This window comes from Oncorhynchus nerka, linkage group LG2 (genome assembly GCF_034236695.1).
Source record: "Oncorhynchus nerka isolate Pitt River linkage group LG2, Oner_Uvic_2.0, whole genome shotgun sequence".
In the NCBI taxonomy this organism is placed as follows: domain Eukaryota; kingdom Metazoa; phylum Chordata; class Actinopteri; order Salmoniformes; family Salmonidae; genus Oncorhynchus; species Oncorhynchus nerka.
In genome coordinates this window covers 78,423,935-78,451,257 of record NC_088397.1, presented here as the reverse complement: position 1 = coordinate 78,451,257, position 27,323 = coordinate 78,423,935, and the positions used below count along the sequence as shown (strand labels likewise).

General features: G+C 44.3%; 1 protein-coding gene across 1 annotated transcript in view; it reads left to right on the top strand.

Moving 5' to 3' along the window:
* Positions 1-27,323, top strand: part of LOC115131688 (voltage-dependent calcium channel subunit alpha-2/delta-3-like) — a 108,592-nt gene that overhangs the window by 10,416 nt on the left and 70,853 nt on the right. The window contains exons 3-11 of the mRNA XM_065003102.1: positions 156-272; positions 2,428-2,487; positions 9,645-9,807; positions 15,659-15,790; positions 16,581-16,641; positions 17,074-17,224; positions 17,535-17,609; positions 17,715-17,804; positions 21,559-21,672. Coding sequence (XP_064859174.1) covers positions 156-272; positions 2,428-2,487; positions 9,645-9,807; positions 15,659-15,790; positions 16,581-16,641; positions 17,074-17,224; positions 17,535-17,609; positions 17,715-17,804; positions 21,559-21,672 — 963 coding nt within the window. The remainder of the gene's footprint in view (positions 1-155; positions 273-2,427; positions 2,488-9,644; positions 9,808-15,658; positions 15,791-16,580; positions 16,642-17,073; positions 17,225-17,534; positions 17,610-17,714; positions 17,805-21,558; positions 21,673-27,323) is intronic.

Below are 27,323 nucleotides of genomic sequence, written 5' to 3'. Positions count from 1 at the left end.
ACCCAATAAAACCCATTGACATGAGATGTGTATTCGATGTGTTCGTGTGATACTTTGTGACACACACTCACTCTGAATTTCTCAAACACCAGCTGATGATTAATTCAGTATCAAAGTATTAGAGAGTTAAAACGTATTTTCTCTTTCATTTACAGAAATATAAAGAATTGGAAAAGTCTGTCCGAGTGGAAGAAATTGATGGCATGAAAGTGGTCAAAAATCTATCGAAGAAGATGGAGGAGATGTTCCGGAAGAAAAAGGAGGCCATTCGGGTACAAATATCGTCGTATCTTTCCTTTTGTCTCCCCTTCATTAGGCTGTGATTTCTGGAAGTAGGCCTAATTTAGACTACTGACAAGAGGAGACTTTAAATATCTAAAAATAATCAACAAAATATCTATATGTAGTATTATAATTAGTATTATCACATTTAGGAGCATATTTAGCATTTTCCTTAGGCCTATCCATGACCATGAATGAAGCTGTTATAACCAATTGTAAGCTGGTGGCCATATATATCAACGGTCAGAAATGTATATTTCGTTTATATTCCTCAAGCTTTCTGCTTGGTGTGCATTTCTATTCATAGCACAGGTTTAAATTTAAAGTTTGTTATGGATGACAATTACACTGTCGCATTTTATCCAGCAGCGGTATGCTATTTACTACGATCCCTCTCCTGCGACAGCATTCTCAAGAGACAAATATAGCCGTTGGACATTTGTATTTGGCCCGAGAGGAGAGGTGCAAGTAGCCTATTTTAATAGTTAAGCTGGTGTGAGATGATAGCGTTTATCTCGCACGGCCAGATCTCACTGCGCTGTACGGTATTACCTGCATGGTTGTAATTCTACCGTGTGGGCCCATTTGCTTGTATCATTCTCTATTTATTAGGCAGTATTTCAATGTATATTATTACAGTGCTGTAAATTGAAAAAATGGTTTCGGTGTGAACAAATTAAAATTATTTGAAAGCACTGCATTTCCTAGGCTTATTTCGTCAGATGCAAATGATAAAAATCCCATTCGTTGACTTATTTTGTTATTGCTTAGCCTAAAGAAAATAACTGATATCTCTCAATTGGCAACAATCAAATTGTCATATCCAATTTACGAAATTTCGATGGTCACCAATTGACAATAGGCTATAGGCTGCCATTGCCGTGGCGAAAGCCTATTGGAAATGAAAATGAATATAAAACAATTACAATGTAGCCCAATTCGTGTTTATGATATTGATCTAGTCCTTCTGAGCCTTGCATATTTTTAGAGTGGTATGGCTACCTGTTTTGAAATTCACTTTCGTTAATAATACTTGATATGGTTTGAAATACCTTCCCATCAAAAATAGCCCTAGAGAAAAATCTGTTTACATTTAGCACCTTAGAGGTTTTATCATCATTACAATTGTCTATGTCTATTGTTAACGACAGCATCTAGGTATGAAAAATAAATTAAGTTTAACTGTCACACAAGCGTTTGCTTCATGCCATAGCCTACAGCTGTTTACTGTTTGAGTTGACATGCTCGACAGTTATTAATGACCTGTTCCAGAACGGCGATGACGACTGTAGAAGCCTAAGGCGGCATTTCTTCCAAAACACGTAGGCAAGCACCTTTGAAAGAGGGGAATGTTGTATAGGTTATTGCGTGTGGTGGGTTACAGTTCTACACTGGGCCATGCTAATCAATACGTTCACTCACTGCACTGCATATTTCTGTGAGTGGCCTTGCTAGGCAGAAACATAGGCCTACAGTAACCTAGGTGATGAGACATGTTTACCACATCATTGTTGTATGCCTATTGGTATGATTTTCATGTTGTTTTCAGAGGCAAGAGCATCCTTTGTTGGAGGCAGGTAACTGATAGGCTGAGCACAGTGCTTAGGGCTATCATTTGAAGTGGATTAGAAGAATGACCTGAGCATCACTAAATAACATCAAATCCTTTAACAGTTGATGTATAACTCTATCATTATTCGTTTTGTGAAATATCATTGAAGTGTGGAAACATTGATTGAATACTGTAAGATGTCAAAGGTCCTTGACTAAACACTCTGTCCATCCCAGCTACCATTTACATTACTTGGCTTGGGCTGTTCCATGGCCAGAGCACCAGGAGTAGAGGAAACTCATGTCTCTGTGCTCCAAACAGCTATGCAGGTAGGCAGGCAGGGCCATTCCTCAGCCCTCATCTCTCTGGCCCTCTGTTACTGCAGATTCACTGCCTCGCTGCAGCAGGCTAGCTAGAACTATAGGAGCCACTGAGATGCTCTGACATAGTGTCTGGTCTTAAAAAACTCTTGATCATGGGGGATGGGTTGGAGTTGAGCTGGTGTGTTGATGCTTCCCCTCTGTCCTTCTCCCTCCCTATCTCATCCCCTCTCCATATCTCTCTCTCCCCCCCCTTATGCCCCCCTCCTTCAGAGGCTGGTGGAGGCAGCAGAAGAGGCACATCTACAGCACGAGGAAAACCCAGAGCTGCAGGTGAGAGGGGCAGGGGGGATAAGACAGAGACAGTAAGAAGTATGATGTCCAGAAGAGAAAGTGAGAGATATAAAATAAGGGGTAGTCTATGACAAGGTGATAGAAGGGCTAGTCTATGACAAGGTGATAGAAGGGCTAGTCTATGACAAGGTGATAGAAGGGCTAGTCTATGACAAGGTGATAGAAGGGGTAGTCTATGACAAGGTGATAGAAGGGATAGTCTATGACAAGGTGATAGAAGGGCTAGTCTATGACAAGGTGATAGAAGGGTTGTCTATGACAAGGTGATAGAAGGGTTGTCTATGACAAGGTGATAGAAGGGGTTACGGACAGTATAGTGGCTGTTGGCATTGACAGTGTCCTTCATGTTAGTACCCTGTCACAGTGATGATACATAATTCCTCTTTAATAAGCAACGCTGCATAGAACGCCATACCATGCTGCGACTGGTAACTCACACTGATTGTTTTTTTTTTTTAAGCGTAAGCATCATTCACAAGTAGCCTGTGAACCTGACACTGTTGAAGAGGGAGTGGCTTCAATATCAGTAAACTTCCATGGGAAAGAACAAGATCCAAGTGTAAATTCAGCACCATGGTCAGCGCCCACTGACAACCACACTGGAATCAGATTATATTACAATGCATTTATACCATTACATATCTGCACCATTAATAATAATGAGGTACTTTTTATTTTTCTGAATGCAATCTCGCACCCAAGGAATGCTGATGTTATCTTCTAACACATCACGAAGCATAGTGCTATAAATAGTACGCTGATATGAAGAGTAATGCAACACAGCAAAATGATTGGATGTCATGCAACAACAATCAGCTGTGTCTTTGGTTTATTTCAACTTCATACATTAAATATTCATAAATTCATCCATCCTCATACTTTATAAAATATAAGAGAATATAATATTCCCATTGTGTGTGCTGCGGTATGTGTTCAGGTGTGGTTCCCATGCCCGTGTGTGTTACAACCCAGCCCAGCGCACAGCCATTGTGCACAGCCATTGTGCTCAGTAAAGGACATTATACAGCTGTTATTGCTGGATTCTTTTTCATTTTCTTTGGTGCAGTAAGCCTTCTCTTCCTATGCAGTGGAATTGCAGTAATTCTGTCACACTGAGAATATACAGGACCCTCTCCCCTCCCTCCTTCCTTCTTTCATTCCTTCTCTCCCCTTTTCCCTCTTTCACTTCCTTCCTTCCTTCCTTCCTTCCTCCCTCATTGCTCTCTCTCTCTCTCTCTCTCTCTCTCTCTCTCTCTCCAGTAGACAAAGATAAATGGAACTCTTATGCACAGTGCATTGTTCCACTTTTCTTCCTGAAGATTGGAAACTCACTCGGGCAACAAATCACTTGTCGCCACCCAGTTAATAGCTGCACTTACATCATATGAATACATTGTGATCAACCCATAGTTTGCAGGTTTCTCTGGTGATTATATTAACACATTGGAAGAATTTGGATAAGGTCATTATTACCTTTATAGAACAGAATTTTGGTAGTTTATAGTTTGAGGATAACAATCAACTACAGATTCAATGTGACCAGATGATTATGTATGTTCATTGCTGTGGTGATATTCATCTTCTTTATAACAATGCAGTTATGTAGCCCACAACACATTATTGTATTGTTTTATGATTTAAGAGCATATTGTCATTGAGCAAAAGGTTTCCTGTTTTTTGGGAGTGTTATATTTAGATCTACTGTAAGCTACACATTTACAGTATAGGCCTACACGTTTACACTATATGCTAAACATGCATAATAAGCTTTATAACTAATTTTCACCGTTTTGAAGGCTATTACTGTGATTGTTAGATATTTTAGTGCATACATAACAGGGTTACTATTTTAGATAATAATTATTTACTATTATTTAAAATGGTGACCAAATTCACCAATTTTGAATCGCTATACAGTAGCTTAAGCCGAATAATGTGCATCGATTTTTTTTAACATGGTAATGTAAAACATATTTCGTTCTTTCCTTTAGGCTCTATTCAGACTAGTTATTTTACAGTGAACTTGCTAAAACTTAATGCCCGCATTTTCATTGTAAAATCCTAACGCCTATTCTTTATTGTAAAAATGTAGGATAGGCCTACTCCGCCGCCCCCCGTCTCTCTAGAAAACTGTTAAAATATTTTCAGAATTGCTCATCTTTAATACAAAAATTCTACAGTATACCAGATTTTTTTCTTCGATGCTCAATGTTGTCACTATGACTTGCAAAAATGGACTCTCATATAGACTATGCTTATCAGCAAATGTAGCCAGACTTTTAAATAGTAAACTATTCTGCTGTTTACAAAACACGGTTCTCCTCTTTAACAATAAAACGTAAATTGCGGAAACCCATCGAATATACAATAAACTACAATACAACAGTGAAAATACATTATTATTTGAACATATTTTGCGGGATCTGTTATCGATAGCATATGAGCGGATACAGAGAGAGTTCACCTTGCGGTATACCATGCTGTCACACACATCACCTGCACGACCTTGAACCCTGGTTGTATAGCCTAACACTGGTTAATGTAAAACACAGCACCGTCTTAAAATGAGACAGAGACTAGATAAGAGAGAACCCACCGTATCACGTCTTGGTGCGTGAAAAATGCATGGTGTCAAAACGGCAAGCTGTTATTAAATGATGCGTCAGAGTTTGATGTTAAAAAATGATCTGATATCCTCAGGTAGAACTCTAAAGTAGCCGAATGTTTAAAATGTTTAATTTCCACTCGATACAGTGTATATAGTTTTATGTGTATATAGTTTTATGTTGGTTTCAACATAAAAAAAATACCTAAAGAGAATCTAATTAAAGTCAAATGACTTACAACTGGAAAATAATATTATAACATGTGCCTGTATAAGTAGTGTAAATACTTGTATTAATCTACAGTAGCTCTCAACAGCTTTCTGTACTTTCTTTTTTACCACCAGTATTTGTTCAACATTTGTGTTAAGTACATTACTATGCAGAGTAGTCTCAGTGATGTCTACAATGAGTCATTCTGGATGCCTGAAGGTCAGTCTGAGGATCAAAGGGTTAGTATGGAGAAATTGGGCTGGACTACTCTGTCATATGTGGTACATTGACCTCCAAAGAGGTCCAGTAAGACCCACTGCAGTTCCAATTTCAAAAGGCCCTTGCACATCTGAGCTATCTTTGAGGCAGGTACATGGAAACAGTTGAATAAGATGAGAAAAAAGAAGAAACTCGCACACTGCCCTTTAATTAGCTTTATGTAGCAAGCTCAGTCAGCCCGTGTTTAAACCAGTTATACCCATTTCACACTACTGAAACAAGCCAAGCCATGCCAAACTGTAGTCTTCCTGGCCTTGCTATGCATCCATTCCATAGTTGCTGCATGGAACCGTGCTTGCAAGGACATTGTGAAAAATTCAGGGTTGAGGGTATTAGACCCACAAGCAACTACCCATACAGCCAGCCCTGGTACGGTAGGCAGCGTCTCGCTGCAGCCGTGGTGTACACTAACCTACAGTAAGAGCCAATGGAGCCTCACGGCCGTGGAGCCGCAGTGTCCCCTGTCTGGCCTGGCCTGCTCTACACTACAGTAATAACCCTGCTGATGGTTAACGGGCCTCTCTCTCTACAGTCATATCACTTCTGCTGAGCATGCACGTTCCTCTCCTCCCCCCTTCCTCCCCTCCTACCTTCCTCAGCCCGTCAGAGGGGCGCCCAGGCGTGGTATGAGCTGTCAGGCCCAGCTTTATGGTGATGCCCGTGTGGCCTCCCCCAAGTACGCCACAGAGTCCATCACACCCCCCTACTCCTCTCCCTCCCTCCCTGCCTCTCCCCAAGCCCTTCACTGGCAAACAGCGCCAGTCAGTTCAGAGCTAGGCTGCTTAGACAGAATGAAAGAGTCTCTCCTCTAAGCTGGTCCAGGGGTTCAGCACTGTGAAGAACAGGCCAATCCCAAAGCAGAGTTACACTTCAGAGAAGTCTGATTGTTCTCTTAATTAACCCCATCATCCAGACAGAGAGCTGAGCAGCACAGCTCACCTCCACTGCTAGACTGCTGCGCTGTAACCTCCACTTCATTTTAAAAATGTTTAGCTTGACTCTAGTTCCAGAGTGGCGCAGCGGTCTAAGGCACCTCATCGCCATGCAAGAAGTGTCACTACAGACACCCTGGTTCAGCGGTCTAAGGCACTGCATCTCAGTGCAAGAGGTGTCACTACAGTCCCTGGTTCAAATCCAGGCTGTATCACATCTGGCCGTAATTGGGAGTCCCATAGGGCGGAGCACAATTGGTCCAGGTTTGGCTGGTGTATGCCGTCATTGTAAATAAGAATTTGTTCTCAACTGACTTGCCTAATTAAGTAAATAAAAAAGAGTTACTGTATAAATATAGTGTCAAAGTGCAGTTGTAATGTATTTTGACCTCATTACTAAGGATATCCCTTTATGTAATACTTTGTGTTTTTCTCATCAGGGTCTGGGTTGTCAAGACAAATACAGTACCACTCCATAGCCACGGGGCTATTGAAACTGATGGTGGAGTTGGACGTTAACTCTCTGTTGTTTTCCTCCCCAGTATGAGTACTTCACCGCGGTGCTGATCTGATTGTTGAGTTGGATTGTAACTCTATATACAGTATCTGCACTGTGTCTATTCCTCCCCAGTATGAGTACTTCACCGCGGTGCTGATCTGATTGTTGAGTTGGATTGTAACTCTATATACAGTATCTGCACTGTGTCTATTCCTCCCCAGTATGAGTACTTCACCGCGGTGCTGATTAACAATGTGGATGTTAACTCTGTTAACTCTATGTGTACCATGTCTGTTCCCCAGTATGAGTACTTCACCGCGGTGCTGATCTGATTGTTGAGTTGGATTGTAACTCTATATACAGTATCTGCACTGTGTCTATTCCTCCCCAGTATGAGTACTTCACCGCGGTGCTGATCTGATTGTTGAGTTGGATTGTAACTCTATATACAGTATCTGCACTGTGTCTATTCCTCCCCAGTATGAGTACTTCACCGCGGTGCTGATCTGATTGTTGAGTTGGATTGTAACTCTATATACAGTATCTGCACTGTGTCTATTCCTCCCCAGTATGAGTACTTCACCGCGGTGCTGATTAACAATGTGGATGTTAACTCTGTTAACTCTATGTGTACCATGTCTGTTCCCCAGTATGAGTACTTCAACGTGGTGCTGATTAACGAGGTGGATGTTAACTCTGTTAACTCTATGTGTACCATGTCTGTTCCCCAGTATGAGTACTTCACCGCGGTGCTGATCTGATTGTTGAGTTGGATTGTAACTCTATATACAGTATCTGCACTGTGTCTATTCCTCCCCAGTATGAGTACTTCACCGCGGTGCTGATCTGATTGTTGAGTTGGATTGTAACTCTATATACAGTATCTGCACTGTGTCTATTCCTCCCCAGTATGAGTACTTCACCGCGGTGCTGATTAACAATGTGGATGTTAACTCTGTTAACTCTATGTGTACCATGTCTGTTCCCCAGTATGAGTACTTCAACGCGGTGCTGATTAACAATGTGGATGTTAACTCTGTTAACTCTATGTGTACCGTGTCTGTTCCCCAGTATGAGTACTTCAACGCAGTGCTGATTAACAATGTGGATGTTAACTCTGTTAACTCTATGTGTACCATGTCTGTTCCCCGGTATGAGCACTTCACCGCGGTGCTGATTAACAATGTGGATGTTAACTCTGTTAACTCTATGTGTACCGTGTCTGTTCCCCAGTATGAGTACTTCAACGCGGTGCTGATTAACAATGTGGATGTTAACTCTGTTAACTCTATGTGTACCATGTCTGTTCCCCAGTATGAGTACTTCAACGCAGTGCTGATTAACGAGGTGGATGTTAACTCTGTTAACTCTATGTGTACCATGTCTGTTCCCCAGTATGAGTACTTCAACGCGGTGCTGATTAACGAGGTGGATGTTAACTCTGTTAACTCTATGTGTACCATGTCTGTTCCCCAGTATGAGTACTTCAACGCGGTGCTGATTAACGAGGTGGATGTTAACTCTGTTAACTCTATGTGTACCATGTCTGTTCCCCAGTATGAGTACTTCAACGCGGTGCTGATCAACGAGGTGGATGTTAACTCTGTTAACTCTATGTGTACCGTGTCTGTTCCCCAGTATGAGTACTTCAACGCGGTGCTGATTAACAATGTGGATGTTAACTCTGTTAACTCTATGTGTACCATGTCTGTTCCCCAGTATGAGTACTTCACCGCGGTGCTGATTAACAATGTGGATGTTAACTCTGTTAACTCTATGTGTACCATGTCTGTTCCCCAGTATGAGTACCTCAACGCGGTGCTGATCAACGAGGTGGATGTTAACTCTGTTAACTCTATGTGTACCGTGTCTGTTCCCCAGTATGAGTACTTCAACGCGGTGCTGATCAACGAGGTGGATGTTAACTCTGTTAACTCTATGTGTACCATGTCTGTTCCCCAGTATGAGTACTTCAACGCGGTGCTGATTAACAATGTGGATGTTAACTCTGTTAACTCTATGTGTACCATGTCTGTTCCCCAGTATGAGTACTTCAATGCGGTGCTGATTAACGAGGTGGATGTTAACTCTGTTAACTCTATGTGTACCATGTCTGTTCCCCAGTATGAGTACTTCAACGCGGTGCTGATTAACGAGGTGGATGTTAACTCTGTTAACTCTATGTGTACCATGTCTGTTCCCCAGTATGAGTACTTCAACGCGGTGCTGATTAACGAGGTGGATGTTAACTCTGTTAACTCTATGTGTACCATGTCTGTTCCCCAGTATGAGTACTTCAACGCGGTGCTGATCAACGAGGTGGATATTAACTCTGTTAACTCTATGTGTACCATGTCTGTTCCCCAGTATGAGTACTTCAACGCGGTGCTGATCAACGAGGTGGATGTTAACTCTGTTAACTCTATGTGTACCGTGTCTGTTCCCCAGTATGAGTACTTCAACGCGGTGCTGATCAACGAGGTGGATGTTAACTCTGTTAACTCTATGTGTACCATGTCTGTTCCCCAGTATGAGTACTTCAACGCGGTGCTGATTAACAATGTGGATGTTAACTCTGTTAACTCTATGTGTACCATGTCTGTTCCCCAGTATGAGTACTTCAACGCGGTGCTGATCAACGAGGTGGATGAGGAGGGCAACAACGTGGAGCTGGGAGGAGAGTTTTTCCTCGAACCCAACGACCACTTCAACAACCTGTCAGTCAACCTCAGCCTCAGTGTGGTGCAGGTGCCCACCAACATGTATAACAAAGGTAGGGACACTCAGAAATCACTGCCAATATAGTGCATAATAGTTGAAGTGTGCAGATATGGATATGGAAAAGTAGGAAGTCCCCCACGTGAGGTGTCATAAGAGTTCATGGTGGCAAATAAATTGTCCTTCTGGGATAATAAAAATCTATTGAATTGTGTGAAAAGCAGGTTTGGGGTAAATTTCATGTCAATTCAAGAAAATAATTGAATTTCCAATTTTAGAAAGTGAAACGCTCCATCTTTTTGGCGGAGGTAGAGGGAGGTGGGTAGAGGGCGGTGGGTAGAGAGCGGGGGGTAGAGGGCGGTGGGTAGAGGGCGGTGGGTAGAGAGCGGGGGGTAGAGGGAGGTGGGTAGAGGGAGGTGAGTAGAGGGCGGTGGGTAGAGCGGGGGTAGAGGCGGTGGGTAGAGGGCGGTGGGTAGAGAGGGGGGTAGAGGGAGGTGGGTAGAGAGCGGGGGTAGAGGGCGGTGGGTAGAGAGCGGGTAGAGGGAGGTGGGTAGAGAGCGGGGGGGGTAGAGGGCGGTGGGTAGAGAGCGGGGTAGAGGGCGGGGGGTAGAGAGAGAGGGGTAGAGAGCGGGGGTAGAGGGAGGTGGGTAGAGAGCAGGGTTAGAGGGCAGAGGTAGAGGAAGGTGGGTAGAGAGCGGGGTAGAGGAAGATGGGTAGAGAGCGGGGGTAGAGGGAGGTGGGTAGAGAGCAGGGGTAGAGGGCAGAGGTAGAGAGCGGGGGTAGAGGGAGGTGGGTAGAGGGGGCAGAGGGAGAGGGCGGGGGTAGAGATAGGTGGGTAGAGAGCGGGGTAGAGGGCAGAGGTAGAGGGAGGTGGGTAGAGAGCGGGGTAGAGGGCGGTGGGTAGAGAGCGGCGATAGAGGGCGGAGGTAGAGGGTTGGAGGTGGGTAGAGGAGGGGGAGGTGGGTAGAGGGCGGGGGTAGAGGGCGGGGTGGGTGGGTGAGGTAGAGCGGGGGTAGAGGGCGGAGGTAGAGGTCAGACGTAGAGGTCGGAGGTAGAGGGAGGTGGGTAGAGAGCGGGGGTAGAGGGCGGTGGGTAGAGAGCGGGGGTAGAGGGGGGGGGGTAGAGGGCGGTGGGTAGAGAGCGGGGTAGAGGGAGGTGGGTAGAGGGAGGGGTAGAGAGCGGGAGTAGAGGGCGGAGGTAGAGGGGGGGTAGAGGGGCGGAGGTAGAGGGTGGGGTTAGGGGGGGGGTAGAGGGAGGTGGATAGAGGGAGGGGTAGAGGGCGGGAGTGGAGGGAGGTGGGTAGAGAGCGGGGGTAGTCGAGGGGCGGAGGTAGAGGGCGGGGTAGAGGGTGGTGGGTAGAGAGCGGGGGGTAGAGGGAGGTGGGTAGAGGGAGGGGTTAGAGGGAGGAGGTAGAGGGCGGGGGTAGAGGGCGGAGGTAGAGGGTGGGGGTAGAAGGAGGTGGGTAGAGAGCGGGGTAGAGGGAGATGGGTAGAGAGCGGGGGTAGAGAGCGGGGGGTAGAGGGCGGTGGGTAGAGAGCGGGGTAGAGGGAGGTGGGTAGAGGGCGGAGGTAGAGGGTGGGGGTAGAGGGCGGAGGTAGAGGGTGGGGGTAGAGGGAGGTGGGTAGAGAGCGGGGGTAGAGAGCGGGGTAGAGGGAGGTGGGTAGAGAGCAGGGGTAGAGGGCAGAGGTAGAGGGCGGTGGGTAGAGAGCGGGGGTAGAGGGAGGTGGGTAGAGGGCGGGGTAGAGAGCGGGGTAGAGGGAGGTGGGTAGAGAGCAGGGGTAGAGGAAGGTGGGTAGAGCGCTGGGGTAGAGGGCAGAGGTAGAGGGAGGTGGGTGGGTAGAGAGCGGGGGTAGAGGGCGGAGGTAGAGGGCGTGGGTAGAGGGCGGTGGGTAGAGAGCGGGGGTAGAGGGAGGTAGGTAGAGGGAGGGGGTAGAGGGAGGTGGGTAGAGGCGGAGATAGAGGGCGGAGGTAGAGGGTTGGAGGTAGAGGGAGGTGGGTAGAGAGCGGGGGTAGAGGGTGGAGGTAGAGGGCGGGGGTAGAGGGAGGTGGGTAGAGGGAGGTGGGTAGAGAGCGGGGGTAGAGGGCGGAGATAAATCAAATCAAAATCAAATCAAATCAAATGTATTTATATAGCACATCGTGCATCAGCTGATATCTCAAAGTGCTGTACAGAAACCCAGCCTAAAACCCCAAACAGCAAGCAATGCAGGTGTAGAAGCACGGTGGCTAGGAAAAACTCCCTAGAAAGGCCAAAACCTAGGAAGAAACCTAGAGAGGAACCAGGCTATGTGGGGTGTGGGGGTAGAGGGCGGGGGTAGAGGGCGGAGGTAGAGGGTGGGGGTAGAGGGAGGGGTTAGAGGAAGGGTTAGAGAGCGGGGGTAGAGGGCGGAGGTAGAGGGCGGGGGTAGAGGGCGGAGGTAGAGGGTGGGGGTAGAGGGCGGAGGTAGAGGGTGGGGGTAGAGGGCGGGGGTAGAGGGCGGAGGTAGAGGGCGTGGGTAGAGGGCGGTGGGTAGAGAGCGGGGGGTAGAGGGAGGTAGGTAGAGGGAGGGGGTAGAGGGAGGTGGGTAGAGGGCGGAGATAGAGGGCGGAGGTAGAGGGTTGGAGGTAGAGGGAGGTGGGTAGAGAGCGGGGGTAGAGGGCGGGGGTAGAGGGAGGTGGGTAGAGGGAGGTGGGTAGAGAAGGGGGGTAGAGGGCGGAGGTAAATCAAATCAAAATCAAATCAAATCAAATGTATTTATATAGCACATCATACATCAGCTGATATCTCAAAGTGCTGTACAGAAACCCAGCCTAAAACCCCAAACAGCAAGCAATGCAGGTGTAGAAGCACGGTGGCTAGGAAAAACTCCCTAGAAAGGCCAAAACCTAGGAAGAAACCTAGAGAGGAACCAGGCTATGTGGGGTGTGGGGGAGGGCGGGGGGGTAGAGGGCGGAGGTAGAGGGTGGGGGTAGAGGGAGGGGTTAGAGGGAAGGGTTAGAGAGCGGGGGTAGAGGGCGGAGGTAGAGGGCGGGGGTAGAGGGGCGGAGGTAGAGGGTGGGGGTAGAGGGGCGGAGGTAGAGGGTGGGGGTAGAGGGCGGGGGTAGAGGGCGGAGGTAGAGGGCGGGGTAGAGGGTGGGGGTAGAGGGCGGAGGTAGAGGGTGGGGGTAGAGGGCGGAGGTAGAGGGTGGGGGTAGAGGGCGCAGGTAGAGAGCGGGGGTAGAGGCGGAGGTAGAGGGCGGGGGTAGAGGCGGAGGTAGAGGGTGGGGGTAGAGGGAGGGGTTAGAGGGAAGGGTTAGAGAGCGGGGTAGAGGGCAGAGGTAGAGGGCGGGGGTAGAGGAGGTGGGTAGAGGGCAGAGGGAGAGGGCGGGGGTAGAGGGAGGTGGGTAGAGAGCGGGGTAGAGGGCAGAGGTAGAGGGAGGTGGGTAGAGAGCGGGGGTAGAGGGCGGGGGTAGAGGGCGGGTGTAGAGTGAGGTGGGTAGAGAGCGGGGTAGAGGGCGGAGGTAGAGGTCAGACGTAGAGGTCGGAGGTAGAGGGAGGTGGGTAGAGAGCGGGGGGTAGAGGGCGGTGGGTAGAGAGCGGGAGGTAGAGGGCGGGGGTAGAGGGCGGTGGGTAGAGAGCGGGGGTAGAGGGAGGTGGGTAGAGGGAGGGGTTAGAGGGAGGGGGTAGAGAGCGGGAGTAGAGGGCGGAGGTAGAGGGCGGGGTAGAGGGCGGAGGTAGAGGGTGGGGGTAGAGGGCGCAGGTAGAGAGCGGGGGTAGAGGGCGGAGGTAGAGGGCGGGGGTAGAGGGCGGAGGTAGAGGGTGGGGGTAGAGGGCGGAGGTAGAGGGTGGGGTAGAGGGTGGGGGTAGAGGGCCGGGGTAGAGGGCGGAGGTAGAGGGAGGGGGTAGAGGGTGGAAGGGGGTGGAGATAGGAGTAGACAGTGGAGAAGGGATCCATAATGGCCCAAAGATAGAGAGAGCAGTCACACTACAGGCCTTTCAAAGACAATGGAGTGAGTGAGGAGAAGAGGGAAGGGTGAGGAGAGGAGAAAAGAAGGGATGGGGTTGTGTCTCTTGAAGTAACGTTCAGCTGTTATTTGTTTTATAGCTCATCGTGTCACCTGTCTCTGTGTAGCCCTGGGTCTCTTTTGTCTGTCTATAATGGCCTCCTCAGTGCACCCCACCCCTCTCTGTTCTCTGCACAATGGAAGGCTATCTGAGAGCCTCAGTGTGTGTGTGTGCGCGTACGCGTGTGTGTGGAGACCATGCAGCAGAAGGATGGGAGGGCATTATTTAGTCACAATGTTTGTCCCTCCACCAGAGGGGTCAATAAAGGCCAAAGGTCAACGGTCCAGCACTACTGTGTTCAGTGTTAATGGAGATTATGACCATTATTACCTTTGTTATTACACTCTTAGAAAAAATGGTGTTATCTAGAACCTTAAAGGGTTCTTCTGCTGTCCCCATATGGGAATCCTTTGAAGAAGCCTTTTTAATTGCAGGTAGAACCCTTTTGGGTTCTATGTAGAACCCTCTGTAGAAAGGGTTCTATCTAGAACCAAAAAGGGTTTTCCTATGGGGACAGCCCGAAGAACCCTTTTGGAATCTCAATTTCAATTTCAATTTAAGGGGCTTTATTGTGAAATAAACAAAACAATTAACAACAAACATTACACTCACAAAAGATCCAAAACAAAAAATACATTTCAAATGTCCTATTATGTCTATATACAGTGTTGTAACGATGTACAAATTGTTAAAGTACATAAGGGAAAATAAATAAACAAATATACTTTGTATTTACAATGGTGTTTGTTCTACACTGGTTGCTCTTTTCTTGTGGCAACAGGTCACAAATCATGCTGTGATTGCACACTGTAGTATTCAATAGATATGGGAGTTGTTTTCGAATTCTTTATGGGTCTATGTAATCTGAGAGAAATATGTGTCTCGAATTTGGCAGGAGGTTAGGAAGAGCAGCTCAGTTTCCACCTCATTTTGTGGGCAGTGGGCACAAAGCCTGTCTTCTCTTTAGAGCCAGGTCTGCCTTCGGCGGCCTTTGTCAATAGCAAGGCTTTGCTCACTGAGTCTGTAAATAGTCAAATATTTCATTTTTTTTGGTTCAGTCACAGTGGTCAGGTTTTCTGCTGTTTTTTTTGTTGTGTAAATTCTTTCCAATGGTTCAAGTAATTATCTTTTTGTTTTCTCATGATTTGGTTGGGTCTAATTGTGTTGCTGTCCTGGGGCTCTGTGGGGTGTGTTTGTGTTTGTGAACAGAGCCCCAGGACCAGCTTGCTTAGGGGACTCTTCTCCAGGTTCATCTCTCTGTACGTGATGTCTTTGTTATGGAAGGTTTGGGAATCGCTTCCTTTTAGGTGGTTGTAGAATTTAGAGGCTCTTTTCTGGATTTTGATATTTTCTGGATTTTGATAATTACCAGGTATCGGCCTAAATGCTCTGCGTGCATTATTTGGTGTTTTACGTTGTACACAGAGGATATTTTTTGCAGAATTCTGCTGCAGAGTCTAAATTTGGTGTTCTCTCTCTCACACGGCCCCTCCTCCCCTCTCTCTGTCTCTCTCCCCTCCCTCCTCCCCCTCTATTCAATTCAATTCAGTGGGCTTTATTGGCATGGGAAACATATGCTAACATTGCCAAAACAATGTCCTCTCTATTTCTCTGTCTGTCTCTCTCTATCTCTCTCTCTCAATTCAATTCAATTCAATTCAGTGGGCTTTATTGGCATGGAAAACATATGTTAACATTGCCAAAACAATGTCCTCTCTATTTCTCTGTCTGTCTCTCTCTATCTCTCTCTCTCAATTCAATTCAATTCAATTTAAGGGGCTTTATTGGCATGGGAAACATATGTTAACATTGCCAAAGCAAGTGAAATAAACAATAAAAAATTAACAGTCTCTCTCTCTCTCTCTCTCTCTCTCTCGCTCAGATCCTGCCATAGTGAATGGGGTGTACTGGTCAGAGGCCTTGAATAAAGTGTTCGTGGATAACTTTGAAAAAGATCCGTCCCTGATATGGCAGTACTTTGGCAGTGCCAAGGGCTTCTTTAGGCAGTATCCCGGTGAGTAGTGTGTGTTTGTGTGTTTGTGTGTGTGTGTGTGTGTGTGTGTGTGTGTGTGTGTGTGTGTGTGTGTGTGTGTGTGTGCGTGTGTGTGTGTGCGTGCATGCTTGTGTGGGGAGAGTGGGGGAGGGGCAAAACACAGGAAGCAGTCACTGTAAGAAATGGGAGAAAATGAAATGGAATCACTCAAAGGGTGATTTAGCTAATGTTGTAATTTTACAGACCATCAGAGAGGATACCAGCAGCACACTGCAACACAGTCCAGAGCTAAGGCAGAGCTAAGGCAGAGCTAAGGCAGAACTAAGGCAGAGCTAAGGGTTCATTAGAGCACCGACAGTGATCGTCAGACAGTGACCGTGCTGACTGCAGTACTATAACACCACAGATACTTATATGGGAAATTAGAGGTGATACAGAAAGTGTTATTTCATATATAATGCCCTTCATCGAATTCCCTTCACATTGCAGTCATATCATTTAAAGTCACCCACCACCAATGTGCCCTGCCTGACTGTGTGTGGATAATGTTATGCATTAGTTCCAATGAGACTAGTGTATTGTTAGTGTGTAGGACATGTAACGTAGCACTGTGCCCTTCACGGATGTGGCATCATTAGACTCCACTCTCCTCTCAATTTCTATTGAGACACACATAGCAAGGAAAGACAGACCTGCGTTTCTAAAGACATTTTGTAGTCTGTAGTTGGCTCCGGAATGTCTTTACACTCTGTATGACTGTAACGTAATGCGCTGTGTATCTAGCTAAGTGTCTTTCTCCTCATGGTTCCAGGGGTCAAATGGCATCCAGACGAACACGGAGTCATCGCCTTTGACTGCAGGAACAGGAAATGGTATGCTTTTTCACAATAGGTCAGCGTTAGCCAATGAGGAAACTGTTTTTCCTCTTGCTGTGTAGCCTACAATATCATGCTTTACTTGTTTGTGCAGCGTACATTATGGCAAAATCTTGATCCCTGTCGTGGATTTTGTTAATGTGTTGTGTGTTGCTTTAGCGCTGCATTGATTCCAGTCAGTGTTTGCTGCATTGCAGTCCAAGGTTGGGCAGCATGTTTTGTGTTGTTATGCCACACTATATACCCCCAGTAAATAGATAGATAGATAGATAGATAGATAGATAGATAGATAGATAGATAGATAGATAGATAGATAGATAGATAGATAGATAGATAGATAGATAGATAGATAGATAGATAGATAGATAGATAGATAGAACTGACATTCTGATTAGTGTGTGTATACTTGTGTCATCCTTTCATGGTCAGGTACATCCAGGCAGCGACATCTCCTAAAGACGTGGTGATTCTAGTAGATGTGAGTGGCAGTATGAAGGGCCTGAGACTGACCATCGCCAGACAGACAGTCTCCTCTATACTGGACACACTGGGAGACGACGACTTCTTCAACATTATCGCTGTCAGTCTGATTGAACTGACCTCTGTGTGTGTGTATGTGTGTGTGTGTGTGTGTGTGTGTATGTGTGTGTGTGTGTGTGTATGTGTGTGTTGAGGGGGGGTCTGCTTAATATATCACCCGTAGCATTTTAGCTTCTCTGTTTACCTGGGGTTTCTGCTGCTAGTTTTTCTATACCGTGTTTATGATTATCCTACCTCATATCTAAAAACATATCTAGAAAATGAATAGGTATGTCTAGAATGTGTGTGTGTGTCCACTCTTATCGTGATATTCCACTCAGAGCTAACCCTCTCCATATGTCTGTTCACAGTACAATCAAGAGATTCACTATGTGGAGCCTTGTCTGAATGGTACACTGGTACGAGCAGACAGAAACAATAAAGCTGTAAGTTCCTCACTAACACACACATAATTGTATGTAGATCATATCAGAGGGAATGTGTTTGATTATCACTCAAATCATACTGTATGTTTACCTCTTTCCTGTTAGCATTTTAGAGAACATCTGGACAAGCTGTTTGCCAAAGGGATTGGTCTGCTGGGTGATGCTCTGACCGAAGCATTCACCATTCTAAGTGATGTAAGTTCAGCCTCTGGCTTTAAACCCCCTGAATTCATCCATTCATCCGTTCAACACAGATATTGCACAGACTAATATACAGTAATTACATGTACTGCGCCTGTGTATCCATATCACATACTAGAGCAGAGACCAAATGAAACACACAACTTTAGACAAAAATTGGTTCTCATATGTGTCTCAGACTTTGGTTTAATTCCAGAATGACTTTTTACATGATTGAACAACAAATCCGTAAACACACTTGGATCCATGCCAGAGAAGTTAGAGTAGAAAGGCAATTAGTTCAGGCACAGTAGTTTTCACTTCCCAACCTAATTGAGTGATTTAAACGGAGCAGCATCAATCAGTAAGGTGTACATACTTATTCTCAAGCTCTGAATATAGCACTTCTCTTCCCTGTCTACCGTTCGAAACTCTTCGCCGCAATCCCTGCTGTCCCCCATTCCGCCCTGCAAGCACAGGCACATCTATTCTGAAGGATGATTAATGGTTGTAATTAACAGTACTGATTAATAAGGAGGATGATCGGAACACAACGCCGGTGGAGATAAAAGGTAGAGGCTCCTGGTCTTATCTCTCTGTTTTCAGGCTAGCGGTCTGTCGCACCGCTCTGCACCGGGCCCTGGGAGCACGGCTTCAACGTCTGCATTTGTCTGATTAATTCAATCTAGTGCAATGAATATGGTAATCAGGCGGCCAATAGGCTGAGTGTGAAATACATTGCTACTCTAGGCTAGGCTACCACCTTGGTGAATGGACGGGATGGATTCTAACTGGGCTATGGCCATTTCATTCTCTATACTATCCCTTAGCAGAGCAGATCGAAGGTAGAAAGCAATTGACTAGTGGTGTATCAAGACTAGGGTTGCCTGGAGGTGTTTGTGTGTTTCTCTGCTAGAAGCAGCACTGTGGTCTGATCAAAAACACACCTTGACCATAATACTGATCACCACATGTTCCCATCATCTCCACATTTGTCAAAACTCAAATCCTACCATGGTATCATGTATTCTACCCTGAATCTGTTCTAAACATTATTTCATTTTCTGTGTAGTTCACTGTGGTGGACAGGCTTTCAATGCTGTTAGTTTGATCCAATGCTGCCTTATTTACAGTTCTCTGCCTCCGACAAACCTGCCTAGCTCTAAACATGCTCTTAGCATTGACCATATTGTTGACAAAATACATTTAAATCATTTGCTCCATATGCTGTGTTTATATTGGTCTCTTTGACATATCTACAGTAACTCTTTAGCGTTAAGAGATGCTCTGAGCAAGGTCAACTTGTGGTAATCTGCAGTGTGTGTGGAGACCACTGTGCATGCATGTGTGAGGGATGAGTGTGTGTCAAGAGAGACAGTCCGTGCGGTATTGTAATCCTGTGTGTGTATGTATGTCTGTCTCCACACACACTCTTACAAAACGCTGCTGCCGGTGTGTTTTGGGAGCAGAGCCGTGCTCAGCTCAGCGGCTTTTATACGGCAATAATGGTGCTCACTCCACAAAGCTCTATTTCTCCACATTCCCTCTGTCACGGGTCAATAAGCTATTTAATTACCACCATGCATCTTCTGCCATCAGATTAATGTGGGCTGCACTTCCCAGTTTATTTACAAAGAGATGATCTGTGTTTTAGTCCCTGATGGGACGCCAGTATCAGACATCATCAGACATCAGCAACGAAAACAGACATTACAGGCATGGCCAAGGGCAGAGGTGACAGGCAGCTGAGTTTCAAAGCGGACCTGGGTTCAAATACTATTTGAAATCTTTAGCATTTGCTTTAGCCTGCCTGGAGTGCCAAATGGGCAGAGTTTTTATTTCGTATGACTATTATATTGCTTCCATTGTCTCATGCAAACTCAAGCCCAGGATTTGAAATGATTTTAAATTGTATATGGACCCAGGTCTGTCTCAGAGTTAGCCCAGGCCTCAAAGACAGAGATGGGATAGGATTAGAGGACAGATGAACATGCCCCGTGGATAAATGGTGCTTGTTTTTGAAGATAGTCAGCTGGCTGTCGTGAAGACCATGTGGTCCAAGGCCATCCACAAAAAAAAGGCTTCTGAAAAGGCATTCCGTGACCCAGTAAACAAAACTGCAAAATTCAACATCTTAATAGATGATTTTATGAATATAAACACTGAGTCATTCAAACCTTGTAAAAGCTGCACATTAGTTCAATATTATAAATCAAAGGTACGATTTGAAATCATAGCACATTTTTTATCATTTCTCCTCGCAACATTATGAGGTTGCCAAGTTACATCTCGGTTACAATTTTTCCACAAGTTCCGTTGTACATCCTTGCAGAAACATGCAAAATATATTTTTCTCAGATGGCAGAACAGTGCTTTATTTAGGTGTCGGGACCATTCTTGTTTTGAGAGCTGTGTTAGCTAGCAAACGTTATGCTGTCTTTAGTTTCGCTAGTAGGCAAGAGCAACAATGGCCCCTCTAAGCTTAATAGAGCTCGCCAGCTTGTAGTCCTAAAACCCTTGTAGTCCTAAATGAGTTAAGTCTGGTTCGTAGAGTCATCCCCAGGGGGGATATTAAATGGGGAAAGAATAGGGATTTGGGATAAACGCCCAAAATAGGTCAGAGGTTAATACACACTTAGGAGATCTGATACGTTTTGTTCTATGGAGGTAATACCAGTCAGTTAAAAATGACCTTTATCAATTATGAAGCCTTAGTGTTTTTTTTATGACAAATGCTTCAAAATTCACAAAAATGCACGTTAGCTGATCATCTTTATCTCATAGAACATAACGTATACGATCTCCTAAACCTGTGTTTACCGTAGACCTTGTTTTCAGCATTTATCCAAAAACACCATTCATTTCCCCATCATTTGGCCAATGAACCATGGTGGTGTAACGATGTACGCTGAGAGTCGGGAAGCAAGTTCAGGGAGTGAATACATTTAATGAATAAATGACCAAAACAGGAAAACACAAACAGCGCACCGACCTGAAACAATGACAACTGGAGAAGAAACCAAAGGGAGTGACATAAAGGAGGGGGTAATCAAGGAGGTGATGGAGTCCAGGCAAATGCGTGTATCGCTGGTGACAGGTGTGCGCCATAGACGAGCAGCCTGGTGACCTAGAGGCCGAGAGGGAGCACACATGACAGGTGATGTCAGTGCCTACAAAAAGACGACATTACTATTGCTCTCTATACAGCTGCCAAAAAATGTCTTCACACTGTACTGTACCTGGTTAAAACATTCTCATTTCGGGGTTCATCTGGATCAATGACAGTAACACGTGTTGCTTGCGCCAGTGTGCAAAAAAAGTAACGAAGGTGAAACAACGTCGGAACGTTGCTAGGGAAATTTCCAAGATGCTCTGTGATTTCAAAGATAAATAATGTGCCACTTCAAGTTTTTAATCACACCGTATTCATGTTCATAACATTATCTACAAACTGTTGCTGAAATTTTAAACTGCTGTTTTTGGGTCACGGAACAAGACATTTTCGGTGGGTGGCCCTCTGAATAATGGTGCAAAAGTGGTCATCATTTTCTCCTGATGATGGAGATCTTGTTCAACTCAATGAGTTTCCTTATTAGAAATGTTTTAAATAATCTAGTCGATAATTGTCTGTATATTTATATAAATTAATCATCTGAACTTCAATTAACCAAAATATGCCTATAACTATAGTCAAGTCACGAGCCTGTATTTTTGCAACGGAAGTGCAACACAGTCCCAGACAAATCTCTTTTCCTGAATGTGTGTGTAGTTTAACCAGACTGGGCACGGCAGTGTGTGTAGCCAGGCCATCATGCTTGTGACTGACGGGGCCACACAGATGTACGACGATGTTTTCGCCAAGTTCAACTGGCCAGACAGAAAGGTGAGAAATTGATCTCTCTCTCTCGTAAACATTACACTCACAAAAATTCCAAAATAATAAAGACAGTTCAAATATTATATATACCGTGTTGTAATGATGTGCAAATAGTTCAACTACAAAAGGGAAAATAAATATATGTTGTATTTACAATGGTGTTTGTTCTTCACTGGTTGCCCTTTTCTTGTGGTAACAGGTCACAAATCTTGCTGGTGGGATTGCACAGTGTGGTATTTCACCCAATAGATATGGGAATTCATCAAAATTGGATCTGGGGAAATAGGTCTCTCTAATATGGTCATACATTTGGCAAGAGGTTATGAAGTGCAGCTCAGTTGTCACCATTTTATAGGCAGCGTGCAAATCAAACTTTATTTGTCACATGCGCTGAATACAACAGGTTTAGACATTTCTGCAAAATGTTTACTTACAAGTCCTTAACCAACAATGCAGTTCAAGAAAGAGTTAATAAAATATTTACCAAATAAACTTAAGTAAAAATAATAATAAAAGTAACACAAAATAATAACGAGGCTATATACAGGAGGAACCGGTACCGAGTCAATGTGAGGGGGGTATTTGTTCATGTAGGTAGGGGTAAAGTGACTATGCATTGATAAGAAACAGCAAGTAGCAGTGTACAATACAAATGGAGGGGAGGGGGTGTCAATGTAAATAGTCCGTGTGGCCATTTTATTAATTGTTCAGCATTCTTATGGCTTGGGGGTAGAAGCTGTTAAGGAGCCTTTTGGTCCTAGACTTGGTGCTCCGGTACCGCTTACCTTGCGGTAGCAGAGAGAACAGTCTGTGACTTGGGTGACTGGAGTCTGACAATTTTATGGGCTTTCCTTTGACAGTGCCTATTATATAGGTCCTGAATGGCAAGAAGCTTGGCCCCAGTGATGTACTGGGCCGTACGCACTGCCCACTGTAGCGCCTTACGGTCAGATGAGCAGTTGCCATATCAGGCGATGTAGGATGCTCTCGATGGTGCAGCTCTAGAACTTTGAGGAATTGGGGACCCATGGCAAATCTTTTCAGTCTCCTGGGGGGAAAAAGGTGTTGTCGTGCCCTCTTCACGACTGTGTTGGTTTGATGGGACCATGATAGTTTGTTGGTGATGTGGACACCAAGGAACTTGAAACTCTCAACCCGCTCCACTACAGCCCCGTCAATGTTATTGGGAGCCTGTTCCCGCCTTTTTCTGTAGTCCACGATCAGCTCCTTTGTCTTACTCACATTGAGGGAGAGGTTGTTGTCCTGGCAGAACCCTGCCAGGTCTCTGACCTCCTCCCTATAGGCTGTCTCATCATTGTCGGTAATCAGGCCTACCACTGTTGGGTCATCAGCAAACTTGATGGTGTTGGAGTCATGTTTGGCCATGCAGTCGTGGGTGAACAGGGAGTACAGGAGGGGACTAAGCATAGACCCCTGAGGAGCCCCTATGTTGAGGATTAGTGTGGCAAATGTTGTTACCTACCCTGGGGGTGGCCTGTCAGGAAGTCCAGGATCCAGTTGTAGGGGAAGTGTTTAGTCCCAGGGTCCTTAGCTTAGTTATGAGCTTTGTGGACTACGCAGAGCTGTAGTCAATGAACAGCATTCTCACATAGGTGTTCCTTTTGTTCAGGTGGGAAAGGGCAGTGTGGAATGTGATTGAGATTGCGTCATCTGTGGATCTGTTGGGGCGGTATGCGAATTGGAGTGGATCTAGGATATCCAGGATGATGTTGTTGATGTGAGCCATGACCACTCTTTCCAAGCACTTCATGGCTACCAACGTGAATGCTACAGGCGGTAATCATTTTAGGCAGGTTATCTTCACTTCCTTGGGCACTATGGTGTTCTGCTTAAAACATGTAGGTATTACAGACTCGGTCAGGGAGAGGTTGAAAATGTCAGTGAAGACACTTGCCGGACATTTTCCACCATAATTTGCAAATAAATTCATAAAAAATCCTACAATGTGATTTTCTGGATTTTTTTTCTAATTTTGTCTGTCATAGTTGAAGTGTACCTATGATGAAAATTACAGGCCTCTCTCATCTTTTTAAGTGGGAGAACTTGCACAATTGGTGGCTGACTAAATATTTTTTTGCCCCACTGTATGTCTTTGCTAGGTAAAGCCCCGCCTTATTTCAGCTCACTGGTCACAATAACAACACCCACCCGTAGCATGCGCTCCAGCAGGTATATCTCACTGGTCATCCCCAAAGCCAACAACTCCTTTGGCCATCTTTCCTTCCAGTTCTCTGCTGTCAATGACTGGAACGAATTGCGGAGAAAAAAAACATTTATAAAAAAAATAAAAATAACAATAATCAATGTTTTTTTTTTTAATAGCAGACGTTGGAGACTTATACCTCCCTCACTAACTTTAAGCATTAGCCATCTGAGCAGCTAACCGATCGCTGCAGCTGGACATAGTCCATCTGTAAATAGCCCACCCAATCTCCCTACCTCATCCCCATACTGTTTTTATTTACTTTTCTGCTCTTTTGCACACCAGTATCACTACTTGCACATCACCATCTGCTCATCCATCACTCATGTTAATTTGCTAAATTGTAATTACTTCGCTACTATGGCCCATTTATTGCCTTACCTCCTCACGCCATTTGCACACACTGTATATAGACAGTTTTTTTCCTATTGTGTTATTGACCGCTTGTTTACTCCATGTGTAAATCTGTGTTGCTGTTTGTGTCTCACTGCTTTGCTTTATCTTGGCCAGGTCACAGTTGTAAATGAGAACTTGTTCTCAACTAGCTTACCTGGTTAAATAAAGGTGAAAAAATAAAATATATAAAATCTCCATTCATTTTGTAGGTATCGTTGTGTGAACGCTCCTGTTCACTTGAATATAAAAAAATATTTTTATCATTATTGTCCTTCGTATGGACGGCCCTTTGGAGCTAAAATTATCTCCTAACCTGCTATGAAAAGGCACTTCCGGTCGTAGCTGCACTTCCTCTAGTCACAACCATGTGATTTGTTGAGTCACCTCAACTGACATTACAAAAAATGTATTTCATTTGTATAAGCCACATTAGTTAGTATCATTTGAATGAATATTCTACATTACCATGGCAGTCCACCATCAGTTGAAAGAACTTTCCAAAATACCATGAAAATGATTGCATCACAATACCAGGCAGTCATTGCAAGTGTACCATTTTAAAATCATGGATATTATATGGCTGTTTGATTTTCCTTTTTGATGTTTGGAGAAAGATGTAGTTCTTATTATTCAGTTACAGCTTTTAGCACAGTAAATCTACAATTAACTGCAACATACAAGATTTCGTAAAGCCTACATTGATGACGTAAACTCATAATGGAGGGACTGTGGATGGACTTTCCAGCCATCCTTTAGAGGAAAGTGAGGAGAGGAATCTCATCAGGTGTTCAGTGGCATCTGTCTGTCTGATCTCCATCCACCTTAACAGATTGGTCTGGCTCAATCAGCCACTCATGCAGACAGTGAACTCTGCTCCTGCATGTGCTTTGCTAGAGGAAGAGGACTGGATGTACTCTAGAGCCTCTCTCCTCCTGTCTTCTCTGCTTATACTGCCCCAGGCTGGTTATCTGTGCTCTAGAGCCCCCTCCCTCCTTCCTTCTCCCTGCCTCTACTACAATCAAAATGGTTAAACATTTTTTTTAAACAATTCTAATAAACGCAACAGTTTAATTTTTGTAATCCATCAGATATTGACTGAATTGTAGCACATAAAACATTTTACTGGCACGGCCAAATAATGAATGGAGTTCAGGGCTTTTGATGGGAATTCAGGTATTACATTTATTGTAAAAAAAAATATATATATATATATATATATATATATGAATATATATATATATATATATTCTTAAAATCCACTCATATTCTTATTGTCACAGGTATTTTTTAAATATTTTGTTAAAATGAAGAAACGTATGTGCCTCATTTGCATGATTACACCTGCACTGCCTAGACGGCTTTATTATTTACTGTTGTCACGTTCTCTTGCATAATTCAACAAGTGTCAATAGCAGAATCAACACCTTTGGTTCTAGATTACACCTACCTAAACATACTTTACAACACCTTTGGTTCTAGATTACACCTACCTAAACATACTTTACAACACCTTTGGTTCTAGATTACACCTACCTAAACATACTTTACAACACCTTTGGTTCTAGATTACACCTACCTAAACATACTTTACAACACCTTTGGTTCTAGATTACACCTACCTAAACATACTTTACAACACCTTTGGTTCTAGATTACACCTACCTAAACATACTTTACAACACCTTTGGTTCTAGATTACACCTACCTAAACATACTTTACAACACCTTTGGTTCTAGATTACACCTACCTAAACATACTTTACAACACCTTTGGTTCTAGATTACACCTACCTAAACATACTTTACAACACCTTTGGTTCTAGATTACACCTACCTAAACATACTTTACAACACCTTTGGTTCTAGATTACACCTACCTAAACATACTTTACAACACCTTTGGTTCTAGATTACACCTACCTAAACATACTTTACAACACCTTTGGTTCTAGATTACACCTACCTAAACATACTTTACAACACCTTTGGTTCTAGATTACACCTACCTAAACATACTTTACAACACCTTTGGTTCTAGATTACACCTACCTAAACATACTTTACAACACCTTTGGTTCTAGATTACACCTACCTAAACATACTTTACAACACCTTTGGTTCTAGATTACACCTACCTAAACATACTTTACAACACCTTTGGTTCTAGATTACACCTACCTAAACATACTTTACATTGTTGTGAGATCAAAGTTTCACTATAATCACTGTTCATTTTCCGAAGTTGCTTTCATTTCAGCGCATCTAATGTGTAAACATTTGAACTTTATTAAATGATGACTTTTCTCAATTCCACAAAAACACCCATCAAAATAAAGTTATCTTTCTTCTCTTACATGTGTCGAGGCGGTGCGTTAAATCCCCAACAAAGCTTTAGCGTTCATAGATTCAATGGAAAGATATTAGCTGTGTTTGAATACTCATACTAACCGAGAGCGGATACAAATTCATTGCTTTAACTAATTATGACAAATGTTAAGAAAATGTTGACCAATGTAATAAAGTAAACTTCGGCAAAAATGCATAATTAAATTGATGCAAGCAGCACATATACAATCACCACTGCTCTAGATAAAATGAAAACTTTTTAACCAGCTCTGCTAGGGCGAGTAAAATGGTCAGAGTGAGTGAGGTGTTCTCTCATTTGTGTCTGGAAGTAGCTAGCCAGTTACCTTGGGTGCTTGACTGCTGTTGTAAGGTCAGAATGCTCAAGTCACCCTACTCCTTGGACAGAGCATCCAGTGTGCACTCTGAATACTCCCAGAGCGAAATGCTCTGAATTTACAAACGGACAATCTGACAATGATCTGAATTTACAAATGCCCAGAGTGCACTTTCACTTGGCTTCCCTGGCTAAAGCAACAGACTCCCCACATGCAAAAATACTACAGTTTACAATAGAAGACTAATGTACTTCTAGAATTCTGTACTATACTCCACACTGTAGTATCCCTTGATCATGTGTAGTTGTTACTATAGAATTTTGTCGTATGCTATACTACACAATGTAGTGCCCCTT